The following is a 26,076-nucleotide window of genomic DNA, read 5'->3' as shown; positions in this document are numbered from 1 at the left end:
AATGCACATGTGGGCCCTGTCTTCCCAAGCACGAGCCTTTCTGCTTGATCAGCACTTTGAAACGTTAGGCTGTTCCAGGCATTCGCCACTTGGACTCACTCAACAGCGAGACTGGCCTTTGGAAACGAAAAGAAATGTCCTTTGTGTTGGTGGTGCTCAGCCTCAGCACCCAGGTAGATTGAACCTCTCAGCGCCGACACTGACTGTTAGAGGAACATCCTGTCTGCAAGAAAGAAGTGCTCCCACCTTTTACAGTTTTGGGATTGTCGCTCCTGGTGTGACAACCTGGGGCAGCTGCTCGTTGTTGTGTGAGAAATCTGACAGCTGATGGGGCAGAGGTGAACGCCGACGAGAGACACCAGCACGGTTTTGGAGGAAGTGTGGTCAGTTACTGTTTTATGCGAAGGTGGGAGGTAGAGAAGACGGGCAGGAGACGGAACTGGGGGCAGAGGTGGAAGAAGGAGAACAGAAGCAACACTGTATTTTCAGGCTTCACTCCACAGCCGTATGGATTCTTGTCTCTGAAGCTGGCCCACGTGTAATGGAGGAAAGGGTGGCCCGGGCACCGGGCTGCTGGGTGTTGGGCGTGGTTCTCTCTCCACCTGGCCCTGTCAATGTACCTGCCTCCTTACCTGAGCAGAAGGAGGTTGGAAAATAGAATTTCTGGGAAACATCACACAGGATACAAATGTTGGTGTGGTCTTATTGGGGGCAGTGTTAGCAAATGGGCTCAGAAGTAGAAGTCAGCTGGTAGGCGTAATGCACTTATGTCAGTTAAGAGGGTTGGTGGGAGAGGTCGACCACAAAGAAGGTGTGGTAGGCGGTTATTGCATCTGGGTGTGGAGGAGAAAAGCTAACCTGGGGCAGGTATCTTCAAGAAGTCTTCACTCTCCAACTCAGAAGACAGTGGAGAGTGTGAGATGATTGGTTAAAGCAGTGGGCTTTTCCTTCTGCAAGGCGGGGGGGAGGGGGGGTTGTACATTTATTCAGACTTTTAGCAGTATTCATACCAATTGCTATTATTCTAGGGCCTCTCTAACATGTTGAAGGAGATGTTGCCATGTGACATGAGAAATTGGAAGTAGGACCGATTTGAATTGAGAATGGGGGTGGGTAGGCTGACTCCCACTAGGAGATGCTGGCCTCGAGATGCCTGGGCTGAGGATGCAGAGGAGGGAGGCGGGGCTATGACTGGGGAGTTGCTAGCCCGTGGTTCATCACTAAAGTCACTGGCAAGGAGGAGGTCGTTTAAGAAAAGTGTGCCAAGTGTTAATTCTTGCAGCAGCCCTGTGAGATAGTGCTGAGAGGTTAAGTGACTTACCCTAGGTCACAGCTGAACAATGGCAGAGTTGGCCTGAGTCCCCTGACTTCCTGTGTTAACCACTTTCCACGGTACCATCCCATTTTTCTGCTTACTTTTATCTTGTTATTAGAAAAACTCATATTTTCCTCGTATATTTTATACCCACCTATTCGCTGCAATAAACATTTCAGGCTTATCTCCTTTAAAAAGATTTTTTACTATTTAGTATTTATTATTGTTATTAGCATACCCTAACTTTTAAAATCTCACTCTCTATTTTAAAAAAGTGTGAGGTAGGTTTTTTTTTTGTGGGTGGGGGAGGTAATAATTCAAATATTACAGAAACATAACAATTAGGAAGTAAAATTTTCCTATAATCCTACCACCCTTAAAGAAAAACCACAACACCACATTATTTTTGCAAGGATCTGGAAAAGCAAATTTTTGCTCTCTGTTGGCAGTCTTTCAGAGAGAGTTACTTGGAGATGGCACTTGAAATTGGGGCAGCTACTCAGTATTAATCGAGGTCTTTTCTGGGTATTTGGTGGTGTTTTCTCGGGTGGCTTCCTCGGTCTGGCGCCGATGTCCCTGGCTCTGTGACTTGGGAGCTGTCTCCTTCGTCTCACTCGTAGCTTCTAGCTGGGCTGCACTCAAGTTCTTTCCTCATATGGTTTTCCTCCTGACTATTCCCCTCTCCTTCTTGGCTCTCTCTATTCTGCTGAATGTGTGAGACAATTTCCTTGGGGGTTTTCTTGGCTCCAACCTTGGGATTCCGTGGTATAGATGACAAGCAGAATAGCAAATGTTGTCCCAGTCATCCTTACAGAACATGATCCTCACTGGTAATGAGATGCCTCAGACACTGATAGTATGAACAGCAATGCCTAGCCTTGGAAACATCCCGATGCAGGCTCCATAGTTGTGGTTTGGGTTGATACTTGGCATTCCAGTGTTTTCCCTTTTGCATGGGAACTAAGGGCGTTTCCCATCTTCCCTCCAACTTTCCCTTCTTTAAGAGAGACTGTGACACCAGTTCAGTACTCTCTAAGATGTACTTACGTAAGAGTATGTATTTACAAAAGCGATCCATCAGGCACTTGGGTAAAACTTAACTTCTTGGACTGTTGGTGAGGCCAGAATTTCTCCAAATCCTGGCAAGTGGCCAGTGGTCAGTCAGGGATTTAATGTGAGAAGCAGCATGGTCTCTTTGCTTCTCTTCAACGGGACCTCAAAAAAAAAAAAAAAAAAAAGACAACCTGCGATGAAGGGATATGACCTTTTCTCTGAGTGTGCATCTTCTTTATGGAGAAAAGACAGTGAGCAAAGGGAGGGTGCCCCATGGTTCCATCTCCGCTCCAGTTAAAATTGGGCATTCGTTTTCTTAAGACTTGAGTCGTCATTGTTTCTGTCTCCTCCCATTAGGCAATGCTTGTCAGAAGGACTCTCTGTTTTCATCTGAATATACCTACTAAATTAATAATATTTAACAATGCTGCAGACAAATACGTGTTTTTACACACTACATAGACTGGTGGGTTCACTGGAAAAATGACCAGTTAATCACCTAAGTTCTAAGGTTGCACAGCACCGGGTACTTTGGATCGCTTATGGGGGTGCATTTGTGACTATTTGATTAGCACCTGTGTGTCTCACTAGACGGTGAGCTCCATGAGTTAGGAATGCTCTGTTTTCTCACCATCATCCCCTTAGCATTTAGCACAGTTATCCAGCACATGTTGGTACTCAATAAATATTTGTTGAATGAATGAAAGCATGAGTAAAGGTTTACTTTTCTTCCTGAAGACATGATTAACTTACACAGAAGAGTTATTTCCTGTTTTGTTTTGAGGCTATAAACCCATTCTTCAAAAATCTTGTGGAAGGCTGCAGATAGAGCTGAAGGAAAAAAAAATGTTTTGAAGCAGGGCATTTACAGAGGGTGCGTTTATAACTTCTTGAAACCAGGTCATAATTATTATAGTTAAACACGCAAAAATTTAAAAAGTTGGGTGGGAAACAGAGGTAGGCACACAGATTTGTTAGGTTTGGAGTTTGGCAGGACAGCTGATAGAAACTTCCTTTCAAGGGTCATTGAGAAATTGAGCCGTCCTGATCTGGCAAGAGAAAATAGACGACCAGGAATTTTTCATCCCGTGTTGGCTTTCCTCAAGCAAAATGACAGATTTAGATTTATGCACTTCTGACTTCCAGCCTCAAGAAACCTTAGAATTCGCCTTAGAACCGAAGACTTTGCTTAGAGGTCGTTTCTTTAGATCTCCTCATTTAACAGATGAGAAAACATAAGACTGGGGCTTAAGTGACTTGGATCAATATAATTATCATAAAATGAGGCGTTGAGAAGATTAGAATCAGCACCTCTTGTCAACAAAAACCTCCAGCTCTCTAAATGAATGTGAAAAAGAAGTAATCTCTTAAAATTAGAAAATAATTTAAATTTTTAAGGGGCAAAGATCTTTCTAAGTTGTAATAATCTATCTTTGAAGGTAAAGATTAAGTCTGTTGTTTTCAGCATACATTAAAACATATATCACCTTGGTAACATGCCCTGGCTTCCGCCGGCTGATAAGGATCAGCTGCTCTAGACGAGAACCACATCTCCCCACGCCTTCAGTTTTAAAAGTAAAGAAGGATAGCACTTCACTTTGAGTTATGGTGAATAGAACTGGGCACATTTAGTGGGTTAATTTCAATGGGCACATTTAGTGGGTCAATTTCAAGAGGCTCCAGGCTGGATTAAAATAGAAGTAAAAGAGAAGATGGGGGTCCAGAATGGTTTCCAGCCTGAATGGCACCCCCCCCCCCTCAGCAGGAATGGGGGTCTCTGGCTCTCCCCCAGCTTTGTAAATGACTTTCCTATTTCGGGTGGATTTTCTCCTTGCTACAATCCCCATGCTCGCTTCCATTTCCTTGTTGTTCACTCGGTTCTTTCCTTTGTGGTTTCTCCTCCTTGGTGAGTCTGATCAGCCCTTCTGGCATGCCCCACAGCCGCAGGAGAGCCCCGGATTCACTTCAGACTTTGAAATCACGGCCTTCTCCTCCTCCCACCCAATTTAGGGAAAGGAAACCCAGGTTTCCTGAGGACGGGATAAAGGCTAGGCACTCTCATACATGCCATTTCCTTGGCTCCTCCCAACACCCTGCCGAGTGCTTTGTTTTTACTGATGGAGAAACAGAGACTAAAGCAAGTAGGAAGCAAGGCTCTGGGGTTCAAACCCACGGCTGTCTGAGGCCCAGCCTTTGCCATCCTGCTTCTGGTTACGCAGGGTTCAGGATCGTGGAACGTATTTTAAAGCAGCACTCAGAACGCAAGTGTGCACACACATTCTTATATAATTCGTTCTGTAACGATTTCAGTAATGAAGTCAGCCTGGCATCTTCTGAAATACTTGTCAATGAATGATACCCTTCAAAGCATACATTCATAACAAAGTGACCTTTTAGGCATAGAGGGCGTTTATCTGGAAGTCTGCAAACTGGACTTCTGTTATCCTGGTAGATCTGGAAGCTCTAGCCTTCTTAAATGGTGCCTTCTGATTTTTCCTAGCACCCCCTTCCCTCACCCTCCCAATGTCACCCCATAGTTAAAGTCATGGCATTTATTACTGTTACTCTTGCGGCTTTATCTTTACTTATGTCCTTTCTCTATCACTACATTGTATCCTTTGTAAAGGCAGGAAAAGTGTTTCTCAGTGAATAACAAAAATAGCGTATTTTGCTCCCTTGTGCTTTGAGCAGTGAGTATTTTTGAATGAACAAATAATTGTATCCATGTGGAGATGCTCTGAAAAGAGAAAAATGAGATTGTCAAGTTAAAGACTGGTGATTTTATTTTATACCACAGAATTTAGTCACAACCCATTTCAAGGTAGAAGAAGCATACAAATCATCTAAGTACAAAACTAGATAGATTAGCAAGTGGAGGACTAAATCAATTAAGGTCTTCCTACTTAGTGGCTTCATGTTGGTCAAAACTAAGCCTTATATTATTGGCTTCATGTGCCATAGTTGCGAAAATCAACATCTAGTCTCAGCCTTGCCAGGACCAGTGAAAATATACTTGGAGCTACTTTGCCAATACTAACCCTTGACTTCCACCTCTTATAGTTATCATCTTTAGAGAATGACAAGGTTAGAATATTTTTTCCTTTCTATTTTAACATACTGGATTTTTATAACACTCAAATCATTGTATTGTCTGGGGCTGCCAGGAACTTAGATCAGCGGTTTTCAACTGGTGTGCTGCAAGAATTCTTTTAAAACATGCAGTACTGCCCTAGTCGGTTTGGCTCAGTGGCTAGAGCGTTGGCTGCAGACTGAAGGGTCTTGGGTTTGATTCTGGTCAAGGGCATGTACCTCGGTTGCAGGCTCGATCCCTGGCCTCTGTTGGAGTACATGCGGAGGCAACCAATCGATGTGTCTCTCTCACATCAGTGTTTCTTTCTCTCTGTCTATCCCCCTCCCATTCACTCTCTCTAAAAAATCAGTGAAAAATATCGTCGGGTAAGGATTAACAACAGCAGCAAATATGCAATACCTGACTATTTAGACAGGGGCACAGACCTCTTTCCCCCCCCCACTTTTTTTTAATTAAAAAAAGAAAAGGACAACAGCCAACATAACAATAGCTGTCCAGTGTGAATGATTCAAAATTATACCGTTGTGTTTTTGTTTTGTTTTTTGTCAGATCGGCAAAAAATATATTTTTTGCTGTGCCCCAGAATTTTAGTAATTAGTTTGTGTGCCATGAGATGAAAAAGGTGACTCAGATTGTGAGATAGCGGTGACTAACGGCACGTTCCAGCTCCTCAGTGTACTAGCTGTGTGACCTTGGGTAAGTTACTGAACTTCTGTGCTCTGGTTTCTCATCTGTGAGTTGGGATTGGGTAATAATAGTAACTGCCGCATAGAATTGTTCAGGTACATGAACTAGTTCATTCATGGTTAGCGCTTTTCTGGAACATTGGAAATGGTCGGTAAATGTTAGCTGTTATGGTGATCATGGAATACCAGATAGCTTGAGCCACCTTTATGCTATCATTGTTTTCCTTTTCTTGATAAGGAGCAAGTTCACTGAAATTTCATAATAAAGACAATGATGGAGGTAAATTTCAGTGGGATCTAGAAGGCTTGGTTATGTAAACATTGGACCTCCCAGATGGAGGAAACTGTGAATGAACTCTGATGGGAGAAACCTGAGATTGTCCCAGGAAAGGTGAGGAATTCAGGTGAACTGCAGTGTAATGTGCTCTATGGGGAGCAGTGGGCGATCCAGTAGGAATAGAGCAGGGGTCCTCAAACTTTTTAAACAGGGGGCCAATTCACTGTCCCTCAGACCGTTGGAGGGCCTGACTATAGTTTAAAAAAAAACTATGAACAAATTCCTATGCATACTGCACATATCTTATTTTGAAGTAGAAAAACAAAACGGCAAAAACACCTTCATGTGGCCCGCAGGCCATAGTTTGAGGATGCCTGGAATAGAGGTTTGGAGTTAGCCCATGGAGGTCCTGAGATGGCCGGCCAGGGTTTGGGACTGTGGGCCTTTGAGTACTGAGATCCCTTTGCCGGCGAGGCACAGAGGGGATTAGAGGGAACAGGATCTGGGCCAGGAGACAGCTGGGAGGCTGTTGGATTAGTGGGACTAGAGAAGAGGATGGGGCATTGCTGGCACTTCGGAATGAATATGGGGGTAGGTGGGTCTCAAGCATAGATAAGCGCCACTAACAGGCATAGGGAACTCTGGCGTAGGGGTGGTTTAGGATAGAGGAATAGGATTTCAGTTTGGAGAATATCAATTTGAGGTACAGAGAGGACAACCCAAGAAAAACACCCCTTTGATAGAAATTCAGGACTGAATGCAGGCAAAGAGATCCGTGTCAGAGATCAAGTGCCTCGGTTCTGAGAGCGGTAAAGACAGAAAGGAGGAGAGTGCCTGAGACCACGCCCACAGCCTCCGAAGGGACCCCACATTCTTTGGACAGAAGCAGCTGAGGCAGGAAGCAGTAAGCTTGGCGTGGTAAGCACCGGAGTGTGGGGTTTGATTCCGCTGCTCTGTGTGAGTTAGACCTCTCCTCACATTTCCTACGTGCCTTCCAGTTTTTTCAATCTATTCATGGATCAAAAGAGAAATGCCCGTTTCCCTTTTCCCCATCACATGCTGATGGGCAGTAACTCCCAGGATTCCTTTAATGCTGGGCAGAGAATTAGGCTCAGATTATGGAATTTTAAAAATGGCATTATAACATTTACATATTTTTTGTTACAAAGTTAGAAGACGGAGACTGAAGACATACCTTCAAATTTAAAAAAAAAAAATTTCTGGACCAAACTGTTTTATAACCCTTCATTTTGTGTGTGGTTTTTCCGTGGGTATAAAAATACTCAGTGGATGTGGGGGTGGTTTCTCGTGTTTTGGAAATGGTGAGAATATGAGATGCTGAGCATTGGGTCCTGGGATGAGAGCTATAATTACTAACTGATTCTTTACCAGGATTGGCTCCTGGGTGGGTATCTGAGTTTAAAAACCCAACACTCCAGAATCCCGAGCAGTGAGCCACGCCCCCTCCCGATCCCTGGAAATTAAAATTGTGATGGAGAGGAGAGGGGAAGTGGGATGATGGTTCTTCTGGGCCTTGTCTTCTCTTGTGCCATTTGCTGAGTGTTCGAATCAGGGATGTGACTGAAATGCAGGCTGGTGTGGCTTTTCCTAGCCTGACACACAGCAGCCACTGCACAGCTGTGATGGAAAGAGGTCTAAATATAACCCAGACTCATTTCAAATCCTCCTCCCCCAAGTCTTGGCGGATGTGGTACACGCCCTAAAAATACCTGCTGTCTGAACCTTGAGGTATCTGAAGAGGAAGGGATGGGCGAGAGAGTAGAATTAGGGCCGTGTGGTATTTGGGGGCGGACGGGCCAGCTACCAGGCCTGCTGCCGACTGGAGCCTGCTCCGGAAGCTGTTGGTGAGCTGCCCACCGTGCCATCCTGTTCAAGGATAAGTGCCCACTCTTGAGGCTCGTATTCACTGTTGGCAGGTTTCAAGGAAACTATTCATAGACTGAGCATCTGTTCTCTGTCCCATTGACCTCAAGCCTGCAGCTGCCACCATGGTATTCAGGCAGCGTGATGGCTTTTAGTCTTGTTCAGAGAATCAGGATTTTAGAGCTGGCAAGGACCTTAGACATTATATTGTTCATAAAACAGTCCCTTAAAATCACTACGTTCAGGGAATCACATTTCTCTGCCTCTGTAGTGACCCTGGCGATTTGGATGTGGAGTCTCAGTCCCAGATTACTAAAAGACATCCCTCCCATCATTATCTAACCCAAATAGGCATAAAGGAAACCTGCATTTTATTTTTTAAAAATGTTAACTAAGTGACCCTGGCTAATGGCTTCTTTTTTTTTTTAATTATTAAACTTTAAATTTGAGGCTCTTTTTCTTATCCAAATTTTAGCATTTTGAATATAAAGTTCATTGGCAACATAGCCAGAACACCAGGAGTCGTGTTTTCAAGAAGGCTTTCGGTATCTAGTTTCTGGAATCCCAAGCCATAACTGTGGTATTGTAACTGAAGGAACATCGCTGACCTCTGCTTTCCTGGGAAGGAAAGGTTTCGCAGGTCATCTCCAACACCCTTGGGATGCCTCCAAAGTCATGGAGGCAGTAGGCATCTATATATAAAAGCCTAAGCGACTGTTTGACCAGTAGCTATGACACGCACTGACCACCAGGGGGCAGACATTCTGCACAGGCATGGAAACATGGAACAGACTGATGAATCTCAGAGGGAAGGGGGGGCAGGGGGAGGGCAGGAAGAGATTAACCAAAGATCTTATATGCATACTAGAGGCCCGGTGCATGGATTCGTGCACTGGTGGGGTCCCTCGGCCTGGCCTGCGGGGATCGGGCTGAAACCTGCAATCCAACAATCCCCCAAGGAGTCACAGATTGCGAGAGGGTGCAGGAAGCTTCTCAGCTGTGAGCCACTGTGAGCTTCTCAGAGCTCCTTCCATGTATCTGGAAGAGTGTTACTTAGTTTTTACTGTGGGTTGAAAGTCATTTGAAAGTTTTTCTTGAGTGTTCAAAGCTACCAAAATGGTTGGAGTTTTTTATGTCTCTTACTACGTATCTGAAATAGTCACCTCCATTTTCCCTGGACCGGTGCACATGAAACAGGGAGTGAGGTGTGCTGAAGACCATCCACTTGGGAGTGGATGTGATTTTGTGAAAAGAGCATGGCTTTGGGTTGTTAGTCCCTTCAGTTGTGTAGAAGCCAAGGAGGGTGTGGGTAGAGAGGCAAGCTCTTCTTCCAGGCACGTCAGGAAGAAAGGAAGGGGGAGGGTGTTTTCCGTAACGTGTGGTATCCAGGTGGCACCGTTCGTGGGTTCTCAAACATGTCCCCTCTGTAATTCCAGAATGAAGAGCTCCGAAACTTGTCCCTCTCCGGCCATGTTGGATTTGACAGTCTTCCTGACCAGCTGGTCAACAAGTCAACTTCCCAAGGGTTCTGTTTCAACATCCTGTGTGTTGGTAAGTGACTCCTCACCTGTTGCTGGGCACGGAGTCTGACCTTCAGCTGGCAGGTGCCTGTGAGAGAGACTCATTTCAGGAAATAAGCAGAATGACATTTTCACTTTCTCATTAGAAAAGCGGGACAATAATACCCACTGTCTATATGTCCCACCGTTACAACGATTCTTGTATTTGGGTACATGCGTTGTAAGTTTTGTGGTGTTGCTCAAATTATTTTTACTTAGTGGTCAGTTTAATGTTATTATTAAATCACTATTTTCATTTTTGATAGGGGGAGGGACTTAGACCCTAACTAGACACTAGTTAAAAGCAGGAACTGAGATGTACATACATAGTAAGACAACCAGAAGCCTGTTAGGCATGTGTTTCTCGGGTCTCTAACTGCAGTGCACCAGTAACCTCCACTAGGGGTTTTTAAAAGATATTCTACCGACGGTAAGTAAAATCTGAAACTACTCTAACTACTTTAATAAACACACAGCATTTAAAATGTTTGCTTTGAGAGCAAAAGACAACTTACAATTGTTTTATATTTGAAATAAACTTTCTGCCCAATTGTCGGATTAACCTTTCATCCTTACGTTGGAATCTAAAATTGACCTAAATGTATTCCTGTTAGACAGATGGCCAAGGTCAAAGCCATCTGGCTTACTTGTATCCTCAGTACATTTTCTTCATACCCTTTGAGCATCACACCTTAGCCTAGGCCGCTGGCTGTGGTATTTTTCTTCTTCTCTCTAGTCAGATCCCTTTTACACCGAGAGGGGGAAGGTAGAAAAGACGGTGGGGAAAGGGGGAGGCAGAAATACACATCTCCTGTAGATTTGAAGCAGCAATGTTCCTGGGACAGATGATGGCCTTTCCTTGGACAGGTCGCTCCAGGTGAATGAGTGGCCCGGCTAAGCCGCAGGGCAGTGGTTTGGGCGGCACTGGTTTGTTGCCATTGTCCTCTGGGCACGCACCCCCAAGACTTCACTCTGAGGAAGAACAGCAGGAATTCTGTGTCTCTGTAGAGCCCAGTGGGCCCAGGCTTGGCAGAATGTACCAGACTCACTTCTCTTGTCCACGAAAAGTGAAATGACTTTAGAAAAGGTGTGCACTCAATGTAAGAACCACCATTTTTTAGTGATACCCATTGCGGGGGGAGGGGCAGATGTTCCCTGTTGGGAAGTATTTGGACATGTTGCTTGCAGGTGCTGCACTGGGTGCTCATCGGCAGAAAGCCACCGGGGATTGGCACGTGGACCGGCTCGCTCTCTGGCGTGCGGTCCTCCGCACTGTGTGAGGGGAAGACAGGACCAGGCAGCCAGCTCTCCTGCTTGCTCTCTCCTTCTCCCTCCGTGAAGTGAAGCCATTTAAAATTCAGCAGGGCGCCTCCTGAGTGGCAGCTCGTTCTACAGCGAGGCCCAAATGAATTGCCTTTTCTCTTACAGTAAATGCTGCTTGCAGAGCCTGCAGTTCCTCATTAGCATAGCAATTTGTTGGCAATTTGTTGATTTTTTTTTTTTTTCTATTGAAAAGTGGGCTAAATTGTAGGCTGATTACGATTCTGGCTTCTCTTCCCTGCCTCCCCCAGCCTTGTCTTCAAAATCAGCTTCACAAATACATGGGAGAGTTATGTCCCAGCTCCTGCAGGTTGGGAAATTTTCCAGGGGCACTGGGCTTGCTGGACGGACCTGGTTTGACAGGGTCTGTGGTGTGAAGTGGGGGTGTTGGGTTCCTGGGCCGACCCCTGGTGTTAAATAAATAGCACAGTTATGATGCTGGTCAGAATTCCTCCCAAGCCATGTCCATGCTGCCCTGTTGGATTTGCAGAGCAGCTGCTATTTTGACTCACCTGGGTGGGTGACAATACCTATGATGCTTAGATTTTTTTTTTAGATTCTGGTTCTATTCTTAGACATGTTTAAAATTAGTTTTTCAAACTAACAGAAATAGTACATACTTTCTGTTTAAAAAAACAACCCCCCCCCCTTCCTTTTCGTTTTTCACCCTCATTTCCATTCCACAGAAATAACACTGAAATCCTTCTAGAAACTTTCTACATCTTTCTGTACTTGGAAATTATTTTTGGAGGCTTAAAACAACACCAATCCATTACTATTAGTATTACCTTGTGGTTCTCTAGAAGTTCAACATCTGTCCCCCTGGGCTCCATTCGAGGCATCAGCAGGACCACGGACCTTTCCAGAATCTCTAGGACAGCGGTCGCCAACCGGTGGTCCGCAAACCACTGGTGGTCCATGAGGTCTGAAAGGTTTGTGACCACTGCTCCAGGGAGACTACTTGTCCTTGCTTTTTTAGCTTCTAGTGGCTCTTGGACCTTCCATTTTCAAAGCCAGCAACATTGCACTTCTCTCTCTCACTCTTCTTATAGTAGGAAAATTTCCATAGAGAATTGCTAAAATCCAGTTTACACTCAGTTAAGACTCTTCCTCAACCCCCAACACTGAAAAGGCCATATATTGAATGGTGGCCTGAGTCCCCAGGGAGGGTGATGGGGTGAGCCCAGCCCCAAACACAAGAGGTTCTGATGGGAAAGAAGACTTGGTCAGAAGGCGGACGGGCATGAGAGAGGCACACACTGGACATAGACAGCAGCTCTTTCACAATTATACAAGAACTTATTAATTTTGGTTTTAGAGCTCATATTCTTCTGTGTTTTGTTTTGTTTACATATATTTTTATTGATTTCAGAGAGGAAGGCAGAGGATGGAGAGAGATAGAAACATCAATGATGAGAGAGAATCATTGATCGGCTGCCTCCTCCACGCCCCACCCTGGGGATCGAGCCCACAACCTGGGCATGTGCCCTGACCTGGAATTGAACCGTGACCTCTAGGTTCATAGGTTGATGCTCAACCACGGCACCACACTGGCCGGGCTGTGTTTTCTTTTTCTCACTCCACAGTAAGTCCTGGCTGTCCTTCCACGCCAGTATATCAAGCCAGCAGATTCTTTTCCATAACTCTTTGGAGCCCTGTGGTTAGAGCCAGCATTAGCTCTTTGGGACACAGGGGTGTCAGCATTAATATTAAGCATACTTATCCTCAGAGAGTAGAATGCATCAAATCTTTTTACCATGAATATTTCACAGCAAAATATCTGTATAAGAAAACAACTCTCTCTGTCAATCAATGGTCCATCTATTTTTAAAGTAAGAGTCTGTGAAAAAGGGTTCTAGCTTTTGACAGCCCTCAGAGGAATAGGTGTCATATTTAGCTTCAGAGCATCCATGGTACTTTCTTTTCTCCTTGTCATCCCACTGTCTATTTGTAATTTTTTATACAGTATGTGTGTGTTTGCTGTTTATAGCATCATTAAATTATTTTCATGTGATAAGTATGGAAGGGAATTGAGGATTTTTTAAAAAGTTATGAGCCTAGTAAGGAATCTGATGATGTTTCTCAAAATTTGTTTTGTGGCAAGGTACTGTAGGTCGCAAACAGAGGAAATGAACCGGGGCAGAAACTAACCCTGGCATGAGCTTAGTCTAGTTTTAGAGGCACTGAATTAAATGTCTGTTATTAGCATCCATCTCTGATGAGCTCTGGAAAGAAATGTAACCAAGAGTGAGAGAGTAGTGTTCACTTAACCGGGAAGAGAATTCTTGAAGCTAAGCTGGGTACCAGAGCACCCGGGAGTTCATAGTTCCCTCACTCCCCATCTTGCCTGCAACACACTGAATCACCTCAAAGCTGCACGTTGGTTTAAATAAAGCCTTTTCTGTCTTACCCATGCTGTATTACTCCAGAGAATCTAAATTAGTCACAATTTACAATTTAAATATCTTTCTCATTCGTTTTCCAAAATGACACTAGCTCTGCGAGAAACGTCAGCATTGATGCAGCCGTCTGTGGGGTCTCTGTGCACAGGCAGAGATGGAGCAAACACTGCAACACCCGTGCTTTGGAAGGGGAACCAGCTCAATAGCAGGGCCAAAGTAAATCAATGGTGCATTTTGAAAATAGATATTTTTAAAGTAACTCAACAATAATTGTTTCGAGGGAATGACAGAAGAGGAATAGAAAACTGACCAGTTTAAGATCATTTTAGCCAAGGCTGTAGTGTCAACATAAACTGTAGGATTTTACAGTCAAATGGTGAACTTTTTTTATTCCATCTTGCTTTTCTAGGAAGGCATATAAAGTGGTTTACAGGGTGAAATGAATGAGTAGATGAATAAAGATACAATTAACCCCCCAAAGTAAGGTGAAGTCAGAGGTAGAGTCAGAACTCAAAGCCATCAGACCTGCCTATCAGGAATGCGTTTGCCTTTCAGCCAGTGGGCAGAGCATGGAGGAAAGCCGTTCAGCAGATATGTATTGAGCACGTGTTATGTGCCAAATATGTTGACAGTTTAGTAATGACAGGTTTATAGTATCTGTGAGGTTAAAATAAAAGAGTTCCTCTAGATGAAACACAACTTCACCTGGAAAAAGGTTCTCCCGTGGGTTTTCAGAAAAGATACATGTCCCCACATCTCGGTCTAGTTCCTGAGTGTCCTCAGGTCAGTGTAGTGGATCCATGCGATGCCAAGAGTCACATGCTTTTCTTTCAAATCCCTCACGCAGGCGGGTGGGATTAGCCAACGCATGTTTCATCCGAGGCGATTCTCTGAGGAGATGAAACGACACAGCTTAGGTGCACAGCGCTCTGATTATCTGGCTCCAACCAGGAATGAAATTGGGAATCGTTAGAGCAGGTGGCAGACCTTCCTGCACAGGGACTGGCTCGTCATCCCAGTACTCAGCCTCGGCCGTCAGAGTACAAATGCTGCATCACAGAGCAACTCTGTGATCAATCTACAAGTCCCTTCTAGTTAATTAATAATATAGCCCTTCTGCTTGTTTGTTGTGGTTGGGTTTTTTTGTTTGTTCTTTTAATGTCCGACGAAGAGCTTGTAGACTCAGTAAGCCTGAGAACAGAACGGAAGAGGCGGGGCTGCTTTCCGCTGTGATGTTGGTGTCATGCTCACCAGCATCTGCAGGAGCAGAGAAACAGAAGCCAAGGCGGGGGGCGGAGGGGGGGCACTTCAAAAGTAAATCTCTAATTATTCTAACAACTAAGTATTTAGGTAGATGAATTTACAACAGAAAACACACACACACACACACACACTTAAAAACAGCAAACTCGGGAAAATCTACCCAAGTGGCAAATCTCAGCATAAAAGATCATCAGGATCACTTTTCTTTCCAATTAACTTTTAATAAAGGCCAGGTATTCTGCTAAGGAGTCTGGAAATGCTTCAGAGTTGGTGTCAGTCATTAATTTTCTCAGAATATTGTTACCGCTTTAGTTTGACTTGGAACCTATGCCTGGTAGGCTTTCAGTTACTCAATTAGAATGAACAAAAATATTCTTTTCAAAAGTAGAGAAAATGTCCTTTCGGAGGCTAGAGAGAGGCCTCAAAAACTAATGCATTGAAAAACTCTCCTAGTTCTAGAATTACTTTTATTCCAAAAGCTGTCATTTCTTACTGAACTGCTTTTGGTGAATCACACTGCTTCTGGAGTAGCTGTATCTAATTACAGCTCTTAAAAGCACAGGGCATGGAAATGGAAAGTAAAGCACTCTGAAATTTAAAGGAACAGTGGTTTTTTCCAACCCACTGATTAACCCTGTGCTGTAAGTAGGGCCTGGAGTGCTAATTGTTCATAATTTCCTCCCTAATGTAAATGATAATTAAAATTACCTTAAAAAAAAAAAAAAAGCATGGTGTTCCTGATTGACGAGAGCTTTAACTAATTCTCAGCCAAGTCAATGAGATGGTAATTTCAGTCCTGTCATGGTAACCGAGAGTCCCTACCATGGGAATAGAAGGCTTTATTGCTGTCCTTAGGGAAAGAGATGAAAGTTGAATGAATCACTGTCTACAGATAGAACCTTTACCTCATAAGGTAGTTCTGCTGTCGTCCCTTTGTCCATGGCCTGAAAATAAGTAAATCGTGAAAAGAAGTTTGCTGCACTTGGAAAAGTTACATGTGTCACAGGGACGTAAAATGACTGGAGTACCTACAGTATTGGGTTGCCTACCTGATTCTAAGTACCCTAAGAGTGAGGTTCCTGCCCTAACTGGTTTGGCTCAGTGGATAGAGTGTCAGCCTGCGGACTGAAGGTCCCAGGTTTGATTCCGGTCAAAGGCACATGCTTGGGTTGTGGGCTCCATCCCCAGGAGGAGGGTGTGCAGGAGGCAGCCGATCAATGATTCTCTCTCATCATTGATGTTTCTCTCTCTCTCTTCCTCTCTGAAATCAATAAAAAAAATATTTTTTAAAAAAAAGAGTGAGATCCCTGTTTTCTTTCTGTATCCATTACACAGTAACTTTGTTTTGCTCAAAGTTACTTTGTTAAGCCACGAATCATGGATATGAGCTTGTTGAGCTCTATCATGTTAGGGAGCACAGACTAGTTTAGATTACTCTCACTACGGGCCTTTCTGGTAAGAACATTCAGGAAGGTAAGGAAGACAGGAAAACGTCCCACCTGCTACACAGGCAGACTTCACGGAGATCTGGAATGACATTCAGGATGTTACAGAAGTTCACTCAGTGTCTGCTGTCTCTTTTTATTCACCATTTTATGCCCAGCACCTATGCTTGTCACATAGTAAATGCTCAAGTATTATTAATGATTAGAGGCCCGGTGCACGAAAATTCGTGCGGGGTGCGGGGGGGAGGTGGGGAGGTCAAGGTCGGGGGTCCCTCAGCCCGGCTTGTCCCCTCTCACAGTCTGGGAGCCCTCAGGGGATGTCCTACTGATGGCTTCCTTCTGTGGGAGGCAACCGGGCTGCTCAGGGGAAGGCACCATCTCCATCACCCCGTTGCTACTGCTGCTGCTGCTGCCACCACTGCCGGCCTCGGCAGCTGCCTGAGCCCTGGGCCTTGTAGCGGCTGTGGCTCTGTCGGGATGTACGTCTGGAAGACATCTGCCCAAATTAGCACATTACCCTTTTCTTGGTATAGATGGAATTTCAGACACTGAGCTCTGTTGTGTCTATCTGCTCTCTTTCTCCTATATTCCCAGCTAATGGTCTGTTAGCATCTTAAGTTTACCTGAAGCCTTTGCTGCCTCATGGCTTCTGCTTATTCACTTCTCTGTATATCTTTGCTTATGCCATTGCCATGTGTGCAGATTGTGTATCTCTCACTCAAACTGGCAAGGAGGGGAGTTCTGATTGGACAGACAGGTCACTGCCCAGGATGGGGCACTGTCTCAGAGCATCATGGTCAGGCTTCCATGGGTGCCTCTGTTCAGGGCGCCAGCCCTGGTTTAGGTACCTGTGGTCACTAGGTATAAAGTATCGTCTTGCTCATAAGAGGAACGTGGTTATGGCAGACACGTAGAATATTATTCCCATCCTAATAAACTGGAGTCTGATTGGTGTTCATTCAGTCACGTTCCAGGTCAGACTCTATGCTATGGGAGAAGACCACAGCAGGCTAGTTCGTCGTATTCCCAGGATGTGACACAGAGCTTGGTACAGAGTAAGCAATGGAAAAATACTGGCTGAATGAAGGCTGAAAGGAGAGGGAATGCTTTGATCTTGTATGTATCCGGGGCCCAGTGGGCAAGGTTAAAAAGTAAGGCAAACAAACTTGACCGACTCGTCCTCTGAGTGAATCATTGTCGTCAACGGCAAGCCACACAAGGCTGCTTAACTAGAGAAAGCTCAAATCCAGAAAAGCTCCATCCTGCGTCGCTTTTGCATTCTGTTGGAAAACAGTGAGTAATATGGAACTTACAGTTGTTCAGTGGGTTTTGCCATTACAGTGGGAGACTTGCCTCAGGGCTGTACATCCCAGAGTTCTTGTCTCCCCATGCAGTGGTCACCATCCTAACAGGCATTATCGGAACCCTTTAGAAGAGGAACTGTTCCTAGGATTTGCTGGAAGGGCTGCAGCGTAACTAGCATGTTCAGATTGAGTTGGAAGTCTAATAGGGAGATTTTCCAAATTCAAAACAAAAAGACTTCCCTATGGATAATGTTCTTTGATTTCTCCTTCCCTTTTTCCGCCATCACATATGTAATCACTAACACCAGCACCAGTGACAAGGGTGGGGTGGGTTCTTCCTCCTTGCCAACTGTTTTTTTGACTCAGAATTAATTTGGGAATTAGAGTTAGAATGAAGGAGGATTTTGCTTGGTTTTATCATGAAGGTCAGGCTAAAGCTCTCTGTAGCTCCACATTTGTGGCTCGCCATTTGATTAGTGGAGTGGTACCAGGTACCTGCCACTCTGCTCTGCACATATTAGGGTCTCAGTAAACACTTAATGACTTAAATTATCCGTGTGAATGAATAAGGCCACTGTTGCAGGTCATTTAACATGATTCAGTTTCATTGTTGCAGACATCACTCTGAAGCTGGGAGAACTATCTACTAAATGGTTACCATCTGGACTCCAGCTGAATAGGAAAAGACAGTGAGGATAATATAGAGCCGTGGTTCTCAGCCTTCCTAATGCCGCGACCCTTTAATACAGTTCCTCATGTTGTGGTGACCCCCAACCATAAAATTATTTTCGTTGCTACCTCATAACTGTAATTTTGCTACTGTTATGAATCGTAATGTAAGTATCTGTGTTTTCCGATGGTCTTAGGCTCTACAACCCACAGTTTGAGAACCGCTAGCAGGGTCGCTTAAGACCATCGGAAAACACAGATATTTACGTTACGATTCATAACAGTGGCAAAATTACAGTTATGAAGTAGCAATGAAAAGTGTTAGTCACACACACTTGGGTTAGAACCTTGCTCTGCCACTTAATAATGTGACTTCAGGCGAGTTACCTACACCCTACCTGAGCCTTCGTGCCCCGGCTATGAAATGGAGGGAAAGGGAGCACCTGTTTGCTTCATGGAGGATTGTGACAGGGTTTAAATAGGTCATGCATTGGAAGCTCTTGCCACAGCACCTGGCGCAAAGTCAGCACTCAGTCACTTAGCGGGTGTGTGATTATTACTGTCATTCTCAAAAGTGTTGTTTTGGAAAATGTCATTCTTTATGACAACAGTACCTGGTATCAGATAATTCAGTATAAATGGAATATGTCCTTCTTTCTAGTAACAGAAGCTCAACAGTATAGTTTCTTTCAGGTAACAGTTTTACACACCAACAATTAGGAGAAGAAGAGATACACGTTATGTCTTTGTAATGTACCAACAGGTTGTTTCTCTAGAGCTAAAGAAGAGTATCTTAATCTGTAAGTTCAAGATCTTTTCTGCTGAATAGTTTCTAAAAGTTACTAAGACATTTCTAGGGAGGTATTGGATACAGCTCACCTGGGAAGAACTGTCTTTTCGTGGAGGGAGTACTGGTGATCGTGACTTTTTTAGAAGTTGTACAAACGTGGTTATGAAACACTCCTGAGAGGCACTGACACGTTCTCTGATTCCTTCCCCTGTGGTCATGTAGGTGAGACGGGCATCGGCAAGTCCACGTTAATGGACACTTTATTCAACACCAAATTTGAAAGTGACCCCGCTACTCACAATGAACCAGGTGTCCGGTTAAAAGCCAGAAGTTACGAGCTTCAGGAAAGCAATGTCCGGCTGAAATTAACCATCGTGGACACCGTGGGATTTGGAGACCAGATAAATAAAGATGACAGGTATATCTTGGGATTTTGCGGGGATATAAATGGATGAGGCAATAACATGACCCATCCCCGGTAAATTCAAAGGCTGAATGAATGTTCACGGATGATGGGAGTTGGTCCAACTGTATCGATGACAAGATGAGACAGTCTTGTCCTGAGAAATCTTCTTTAGGTCAGAATCAGCCTGTGTAATTGATCCAGCTCTAGTGTCAGCAGAAACGGGATGTGTTAGGAGGAGTAAGGTAACTTGTGGCATTTTCCCAGGAGGGCCATGGAACCAGGTTTGGGGGATTTCCCATCGGGAAAATCAATCTAAAGGAACAGAAACATACAACTGCCCCACAGGACAGTTAGCGGAAACCCCTGCCACCAGCCACCGGTGACCCTGGGCTAGGTCCCTAGAACCGCCACCACGTGTGTCCAGATAACCAGATCCTCCACCATCGCCTGCAAGAAGAACCCTTGTCCCTGTGTGACTTCTGCCTCGGGTTGCTCCTAAAAACCCTAAGCGAAGAAAACATTTTTATGAAAGATCTGTTGGGAAAATCTTAGTTTCTGGCTATTTTAAATATTACATTTTATCTCAAAAGAAGTTTGAGAAAGTTAACATAAAACTGTCCCAGGCCCAAAGATGCGTCCAGGAGGGGGGCTTCCAGAGACATTTTTGAGCAGTGAGAGCATTATGGGAATAAAACACCACGTCAACAAATGATGGTGTGTTTACTTAGAGCTCAGAAACTTCATTACTACCAGGGTTTTTCCTGTTTGGATTTTTATTCAAAACTATGTATATTATATACATGTGTTTTGTATAAAGGAACTTGAACTATTTCTTATCTAGAAATGTGCATTGCCTAGATAGATGGGGGGACAAAAGTAGGTTTACAGTTGTTTGTATGAAAATAATACAATAATTAATAAATAGTAATATAAGATATAAAGTCTGTTTCATGTACGCACAACTGAAAACCTACTTTTGCCCACCCTGGATTTTGACTATCGCTTATCTATATGAGCACCATGGTAATGACAAAGAAATACTTAATTCCTTATATAGCCGAGCACTGAGCTCTATTTTATCTATAGAGCAATTTAAATGCTCTTCAATAAACATTGTCCGGTAATAACAGGAGAACGTGTTAGATATAGTGAGAGATGTTATTTTGCTGGTCAAAAAGGACTATCTGTATATTGTGTAGGGGTCAGGGACAGCTGAGCTCAGCCCCTGCAGCTGAGCAGTTGCTCTTAACTTCTGACCTCAGTGCCAAGCAACGATGGTGAGGCTACTGCCTGAAGGCTGTTGGTAATGCCCAGTGGAGTGGATGAAGAGAAAACCCTGGCGACCAGATAAAGAGCACAGGTGCATTGTGGGAGCCCAGGAGAGACCTGAGGCTCCTGGTCACTGTGCAATCCCAGTGCGCACTCAGAGCAAGGCGTGTCTCCATCTCCGACCCGCACGGTTTCTCCCTGGGGTTAAAGTGTGTGCACTCCGGTGGGAAGGCAGCAACTGGGCCTTTTCAGGATCCCTTTCTGCAGGAATGAGACTATCCTCCAGCATCCTGCTGCTAAGATTCCACGTGCTATTCCAGCTCAGAGTCATGCCTCAGTCCTGCCCCTACATTTTTGCCCCGCCTCTAGTCAGGGACTTTGCCTTAGACGGGTGGGCTTGCACTCACCTGCACCGACCAGCAAGTGGCTAGTCCTGTGCCGATCCTCATCGCTGCAGCTGGAGGCCTCTTTAAGAAATTATCTGACTCATTTGGGTCAAATAGTAGTTTCCAAGGAGATTTAGAAGAGAGGAAGTGTGATATTAACCTAACCTAGATACCAAATATTTTTTTTCTTCTGAAATTTCTTGACAGCTGTTGCATAACCTCTTTCAATGGCATTTAGAACTCTGTGCCCCAGAAGGCAGTGTTGACACTATGGACTGTAAGCCCAAATGACTACTGTTTAAAATAGTTGTTCAGATAGGCCCTGCATCCATCAAAAAACTGGAAGTGGGCTATGCATTTTTGCATTGCTATGTAACCGTATGGTAAAGGATGTGCTGTTTCTCTGAACCCATGATTATTTTACTAGTGTGGGGATTAGGCAAGCTTTTCTGCCATTGATGCAAGACCTCAAGAATGTCCCAGTTTGTTTATATAGGCTTCGGACATGTCAGCATTCCTACAGCATTATCTGCCTGGGACCAGGCTAGCTAGAAGGAGGCAGGAAGAGAGATCTGGTAAGGTTTCCTGTTATGCTTAATAGCACGATTAACTCTTTGTGGATTAAGGACTTCCTTGTTTTGTTGTCTGTGCTCTTCAGTGAAGAAGGAAAGGGGTCTGGAGAAGAAGGAAACCAAATGTTGCTGTAGAGCTGGAAATCGAATAATTAGCCCTACCTTTGGGAGATGGAGATAGACTGTCAGTGGCTTATTAACTAGAATGATAAACAGCCCTGAAAAGCAAGGATGGTTGAAATTCACTTAGAGAGAATCCTCAAACTCATCAAGTCTTCATCAGAGTTACAAAAATGGAATTGAAGTAGACTGTTTAGTCTTTGGTTTCTAATTATTTTTTAACACACAAAAAATTTTTAAAAAATATATTTTATTGATTTCTTTTTACAGAGAGGAAGGGAGAGGGATAGAAACATCGATGAGAGAGAAATATCGATTAGCTGCCTCCTACACACCTCCTCCTACTGGGGATGTGCCCGCAACCAAGGTACATGCTCTTGACCAGTATCAAACCTGGGACCTTTCAATCCACAGGCCGACGCTCTATCCACTGAGCCAAACCGGTTAGGGCGAAAATTGTTGTTGTTTTTTTTAATAACGAAAATTGACTTTGGCTAACAGCAAGATAGAAAAAATTCCTTGGTAGGTATCTGGTCTTATATAAAATGGAGAGGCAGCCTTGAATGATGGCATTGGCTATTTTGCAAGAATGATCAGTGGGTGGATAAAAAACATTGTCTGAACATCTATTCCATCAGTTTCGTAGTCCAACATTTGCCCTTTTATTGTGTTTTTCGTGGCTGAAGGAATGTGAAAAAAATGAGTGGTGGGTAAAAGGGAATAGTCCCATGCCATAAAAGGAAATCATGTGAAAAACGGAAGGGCTAGATATGATGTGCTCTCCCCACCCCCCATTTCCTCTGGTTTATATGGCTACAATCCAGGGGCGTTAGAATTGGCCAAACTGAATATAAATAGGTGTCCTTTCTATAAGAAGGGAAACTAGCAAAAGGCAAAATAGGGAGTCAGCGTCCTTGTCTTTGTAACTGAAATGCCGGGAAGGGGAAGTGGAGAGGAGAGGAGACGGGGCAGGGGATCTGTGTGAAGGGTTGCGAACCAGAGGATCAAGCCACTGGACCTGTTTCCTCCACATCATTAAATGTTCCACACAGGACTAGTGATTTTGGTAAAGAGTTCCCCTGGAGTACCTTTCTTATAAGGTTAGAGTGACACACAAAACAGACGGGCTTTTGTGTGTGGGAGGTAGGAAGGGGAACCCGAGGTTTCTGCCTTGACCAGCGATGTGGATGGAGGTGCCGTTCACTGTGCTGAGGGACATGGGGAAGTGTGGGCTTGGGGGCAAGATGAAGTGTTGGATTTTAGACTCGTTTAGTTAGAAGAGCACCTGGAGACATCTAGTAGGCCGTCGGATGGAGGGGTCTGATGCTCAGGTGAAGGACCGGGGCTGGAAGTGGAGATCTGTGTGGATCATCATCGGGTGGGTGGCAAGTGAAACAGAGGAAAAGCTGTGACTTTCCAGGGAGACCATGTAGAGAAAAAGAAGGAGATGGAAAGATGGGCCAGCACTCCGTAATAGGAAGTCAGAGGAGGCCTGAGATGTAAGACAACAATAGGTTTCCTCGGCTGTATTGAATCCAGGGCAGAAAGCGTTCCTCACTTAAAATGGAGAGATGGTGGGCCTGGCTGGCATGGCTCAGTGGTAGAGCATCAATTTATGAACCAGGAGGTCATGGTTCGATTCCAGTCAGGGCACATGCCCAGGTTGCAGGCTCAATCTCCAGTGCGGGGGCGAGCAGGAGGCAGCCAATCAATGATTCTCTCCCATCATTGATGATTCTCTTTCTCCCTTCCTCTCTAAAATCAATAAAAAGGAGAGATGTTCTATCTTCCATAATCTTGGAGCATCAGAATCAAACCAGAGGCTACAAGGGAAATTAATAGAAAGCAGAACATGCTTGGACAACTGCTGGGGAGGAGGTGCTGAGAAGCAAATCAGGGACTGGGGAGCCGGAAAGGAGCACCTGCTGTGAGCTGCTTTCCCTCCCCTTGGGGCTGGGAGGGTGCTGGGGGAGTGTCTTGATTCCCCCCAACACATGCCTCAGTGTCAGGAGACTGAAAGAACAGGTCCTGGACTGACGGGGCATCACGGCCTTCATTGGACGGGCCTGGTCCCTCCCTGGCTGGGTATGGGCTCAGTGGCAGAGTGGTTGCCATGGAACCAGGTGAGGGTAAAGTTCTCTTGTTTTTTTCCCTTTGTCTTTTAAAAATGTCAGGCATGCTATTTCTTATTTGTTGTTTCTTAGATGACAGTGAAATAGTTGTATCTTACTTTATGTGCTAGTCCTTTACATATATTAGCTCACTCGTTTACCACAATAGCTCTCTGATATAGATACCATTTTTGTTCTGGATTTATCTATGAGGAAACTAAGAAACAGGGAGCTTTAGTAGTAACTTGCCCAGAGTCACACAGCTGGTAAGTTGTAGAGCTGGACTGTGGTCTGAGGTGGTCTAGCTTGCATCTATGCTTCTAACCACCATCCTATATAACTATCCTGGAATAAAGATGAGGATTACTATTGTTATATAATGCCTGCCTATATTTAAAAATTGAAAAACATAGAAGACTTATCACTTGCTCATCCTTTTCATTGGAATTTTGCTTGCCATGATTGAGAACTTTATTCTTATTGCTGAGGCACATTCCACTTTTTTTTTTTTTTTAACCTCTAGAGACTTGTCTGCTTAAAATGAACCAAGGGTTTTGTGATAAGTTTCCAAGAAAAATGTCATCGAAAAGCTTTTTATCTGACGGTTTGGGTTTGAGTCATAAATTTGTTTGGTTTCTCTGTTTTATTTTTATTTTTGTTTGTTTTTGTTTTTTGTTTGTTTTTCACTTAAGGTGTCTGATGTCATCTTCATTTTAAAAGACTTGTACTTCCCTTTCAGGGATTTCAGTTAATTTATAGTCCTGGGGTTAGTGTTGGAAGGTTTTTATGTTTCTTAAAGTTTAAATCATTCCTCAGCACCATAGTAAGTTGGGAAGAACCAACCTTTTGTATTCCCAATAGGCCGGTCTCATTGCTGCTGACTAACTTTTCCTGAGCAGCTAGTCTCCTGGGACCCGGGAGAGTTCATGGCTTATCCACAGTGACCTATGCACCACCTGATATGCTTTTAATGGTTGTGTTTATGGTCAGTTCATCGAATCACACATAATCACCCAAAAAATATTTGAATTATAACTTGGTGAGCAGAGGGTTATAAAATGTATCTTCAAATCATAACATTTAGAGTTGGAAAGAACCTCGAAGCTCACAGTGGTCCAGGCATTTCGGTTTATAGCTGGAATCCTGGAACGTGCACAGGGCTTTATGAGCGCACAGAGAACGCCTAACCTCCGGAGGAACGGGCAGGGGACCGGGCCGAGCTCCCAATGGGAGGCGGTGCCATACCCTGAAGTCACAGGCCAGTTTTATTTTGTGCACCAGAGTCAGTCATTTGGTGCAGGCTGTCAAAATCACTTTGTTGGGACAGATTTGTAGGCTCAGTTTTGCCCCAAGAGGAAAAAATGCCACCACCTCTTAGCAGTATCTTCAAGGGTCCCATGGGGGAATCGACCGCATGCGACATCTGTTTATCCTCTGTTTTGGAGGATGACTGTTAGGCAGGACAGTGATGGGAAGGAGACTGTCCCAGGTAGAAGAACTAGTGTGAGCAAAGGCATGGAGGCAGAGCTTGGTGTGCGTGGCTGGGCCAGAAACAGTGAGCCGGGGTGGTGTGGGACCCAAGTCAGAAGGCCCCGGATGCAGGGAATTGGGCTTTAGCTCTCGGGGCAGGGGAACCGTAGACATTCCTGGAGCATTGTACCACGCCGAACTGCCGGAGAGGCCTTGACTAGAAGTGTGCTGACTGGAAATGTGCTTTAGAGAACGTTCTTCTGCATTCCAGCTACAAGCCAATAGTGGAATATATCGATGCCCAGTTTGAGGCCTACTTACAGGAGGAATTGAAGATCAAACGGTCTCTCTTCAACTACCACGACACCAGGATCCACGCGTGCCTCTACTTCATTGCCCCTACTGGGCACTCACTGAAGTCCCTGGACCTGGTCACCATGAAGAAGCTGGACAGTAAGGTACTCACCGCCCTTACTGCCCGCCACTCTCCTGTCAGCTCACCTTTGTTCCAAGACCCCACTTTATTCTCTGCTTTCAGTGTAAATGTTTTTTGTTTTGTTGTAAAAAAAACATTTTTTTAGAAGAGTTATGGGTTCATAGCAAAATTAAGAGGGAGGGACAGAGATTTCTCACATGCCCCCGCCCCCCTCCCCATGCACAGTCTCCCCCATTACCAGCATCCCC

The 26,076-nt window shown here is 44.5% G+C and overlaps 1 protein-coding gene across 1 annotated transcript in view; it reads left to right on the top strand.

The window, feature by feature from the left end:
• Positions 1-26,076, top strand: part of SEPTIN11 (septin 11) — a 77,091-nt gene that overhangs the window by 34,520 nt on the left and 16,495 nt on the right. Inside the window, exons 2-4 of the mRNA XM_008143655.3 lie at positions 9,743-9,857; positions 19,281-19,476; positions 25,664-25,850. Of these exons, the coding sequence (XP_008141877.2) occupies positions 9,743-9,857; positions 19,281-19,476; positions 25,664-25,850 (498 nt within the window). The remainder of the gene's footprint in view (positions 1-9,742; positions 9,858-19,280; positions 19,477-25,663; positions 25,851-26,076) is intronic.

This window comes from Eptesicus fuscus, chromosome 2 (genome assembly GCF_027574615.1).
Source record: "Eptesicus fuscus isolate TK198812 chromosome 2, DD_ASM_mEF_20220401, whole genome shotgun sequence".
Lineage (NCBI taxonomy): Eukaryota > Metazoa > Chordata > Mammalia > Chiroptera > Vespertilionidae > Eptesicus > Eptesicus fuscus.
This window is presented reverse-complemented; position numbering and strand designations above follow the sequence as displayed.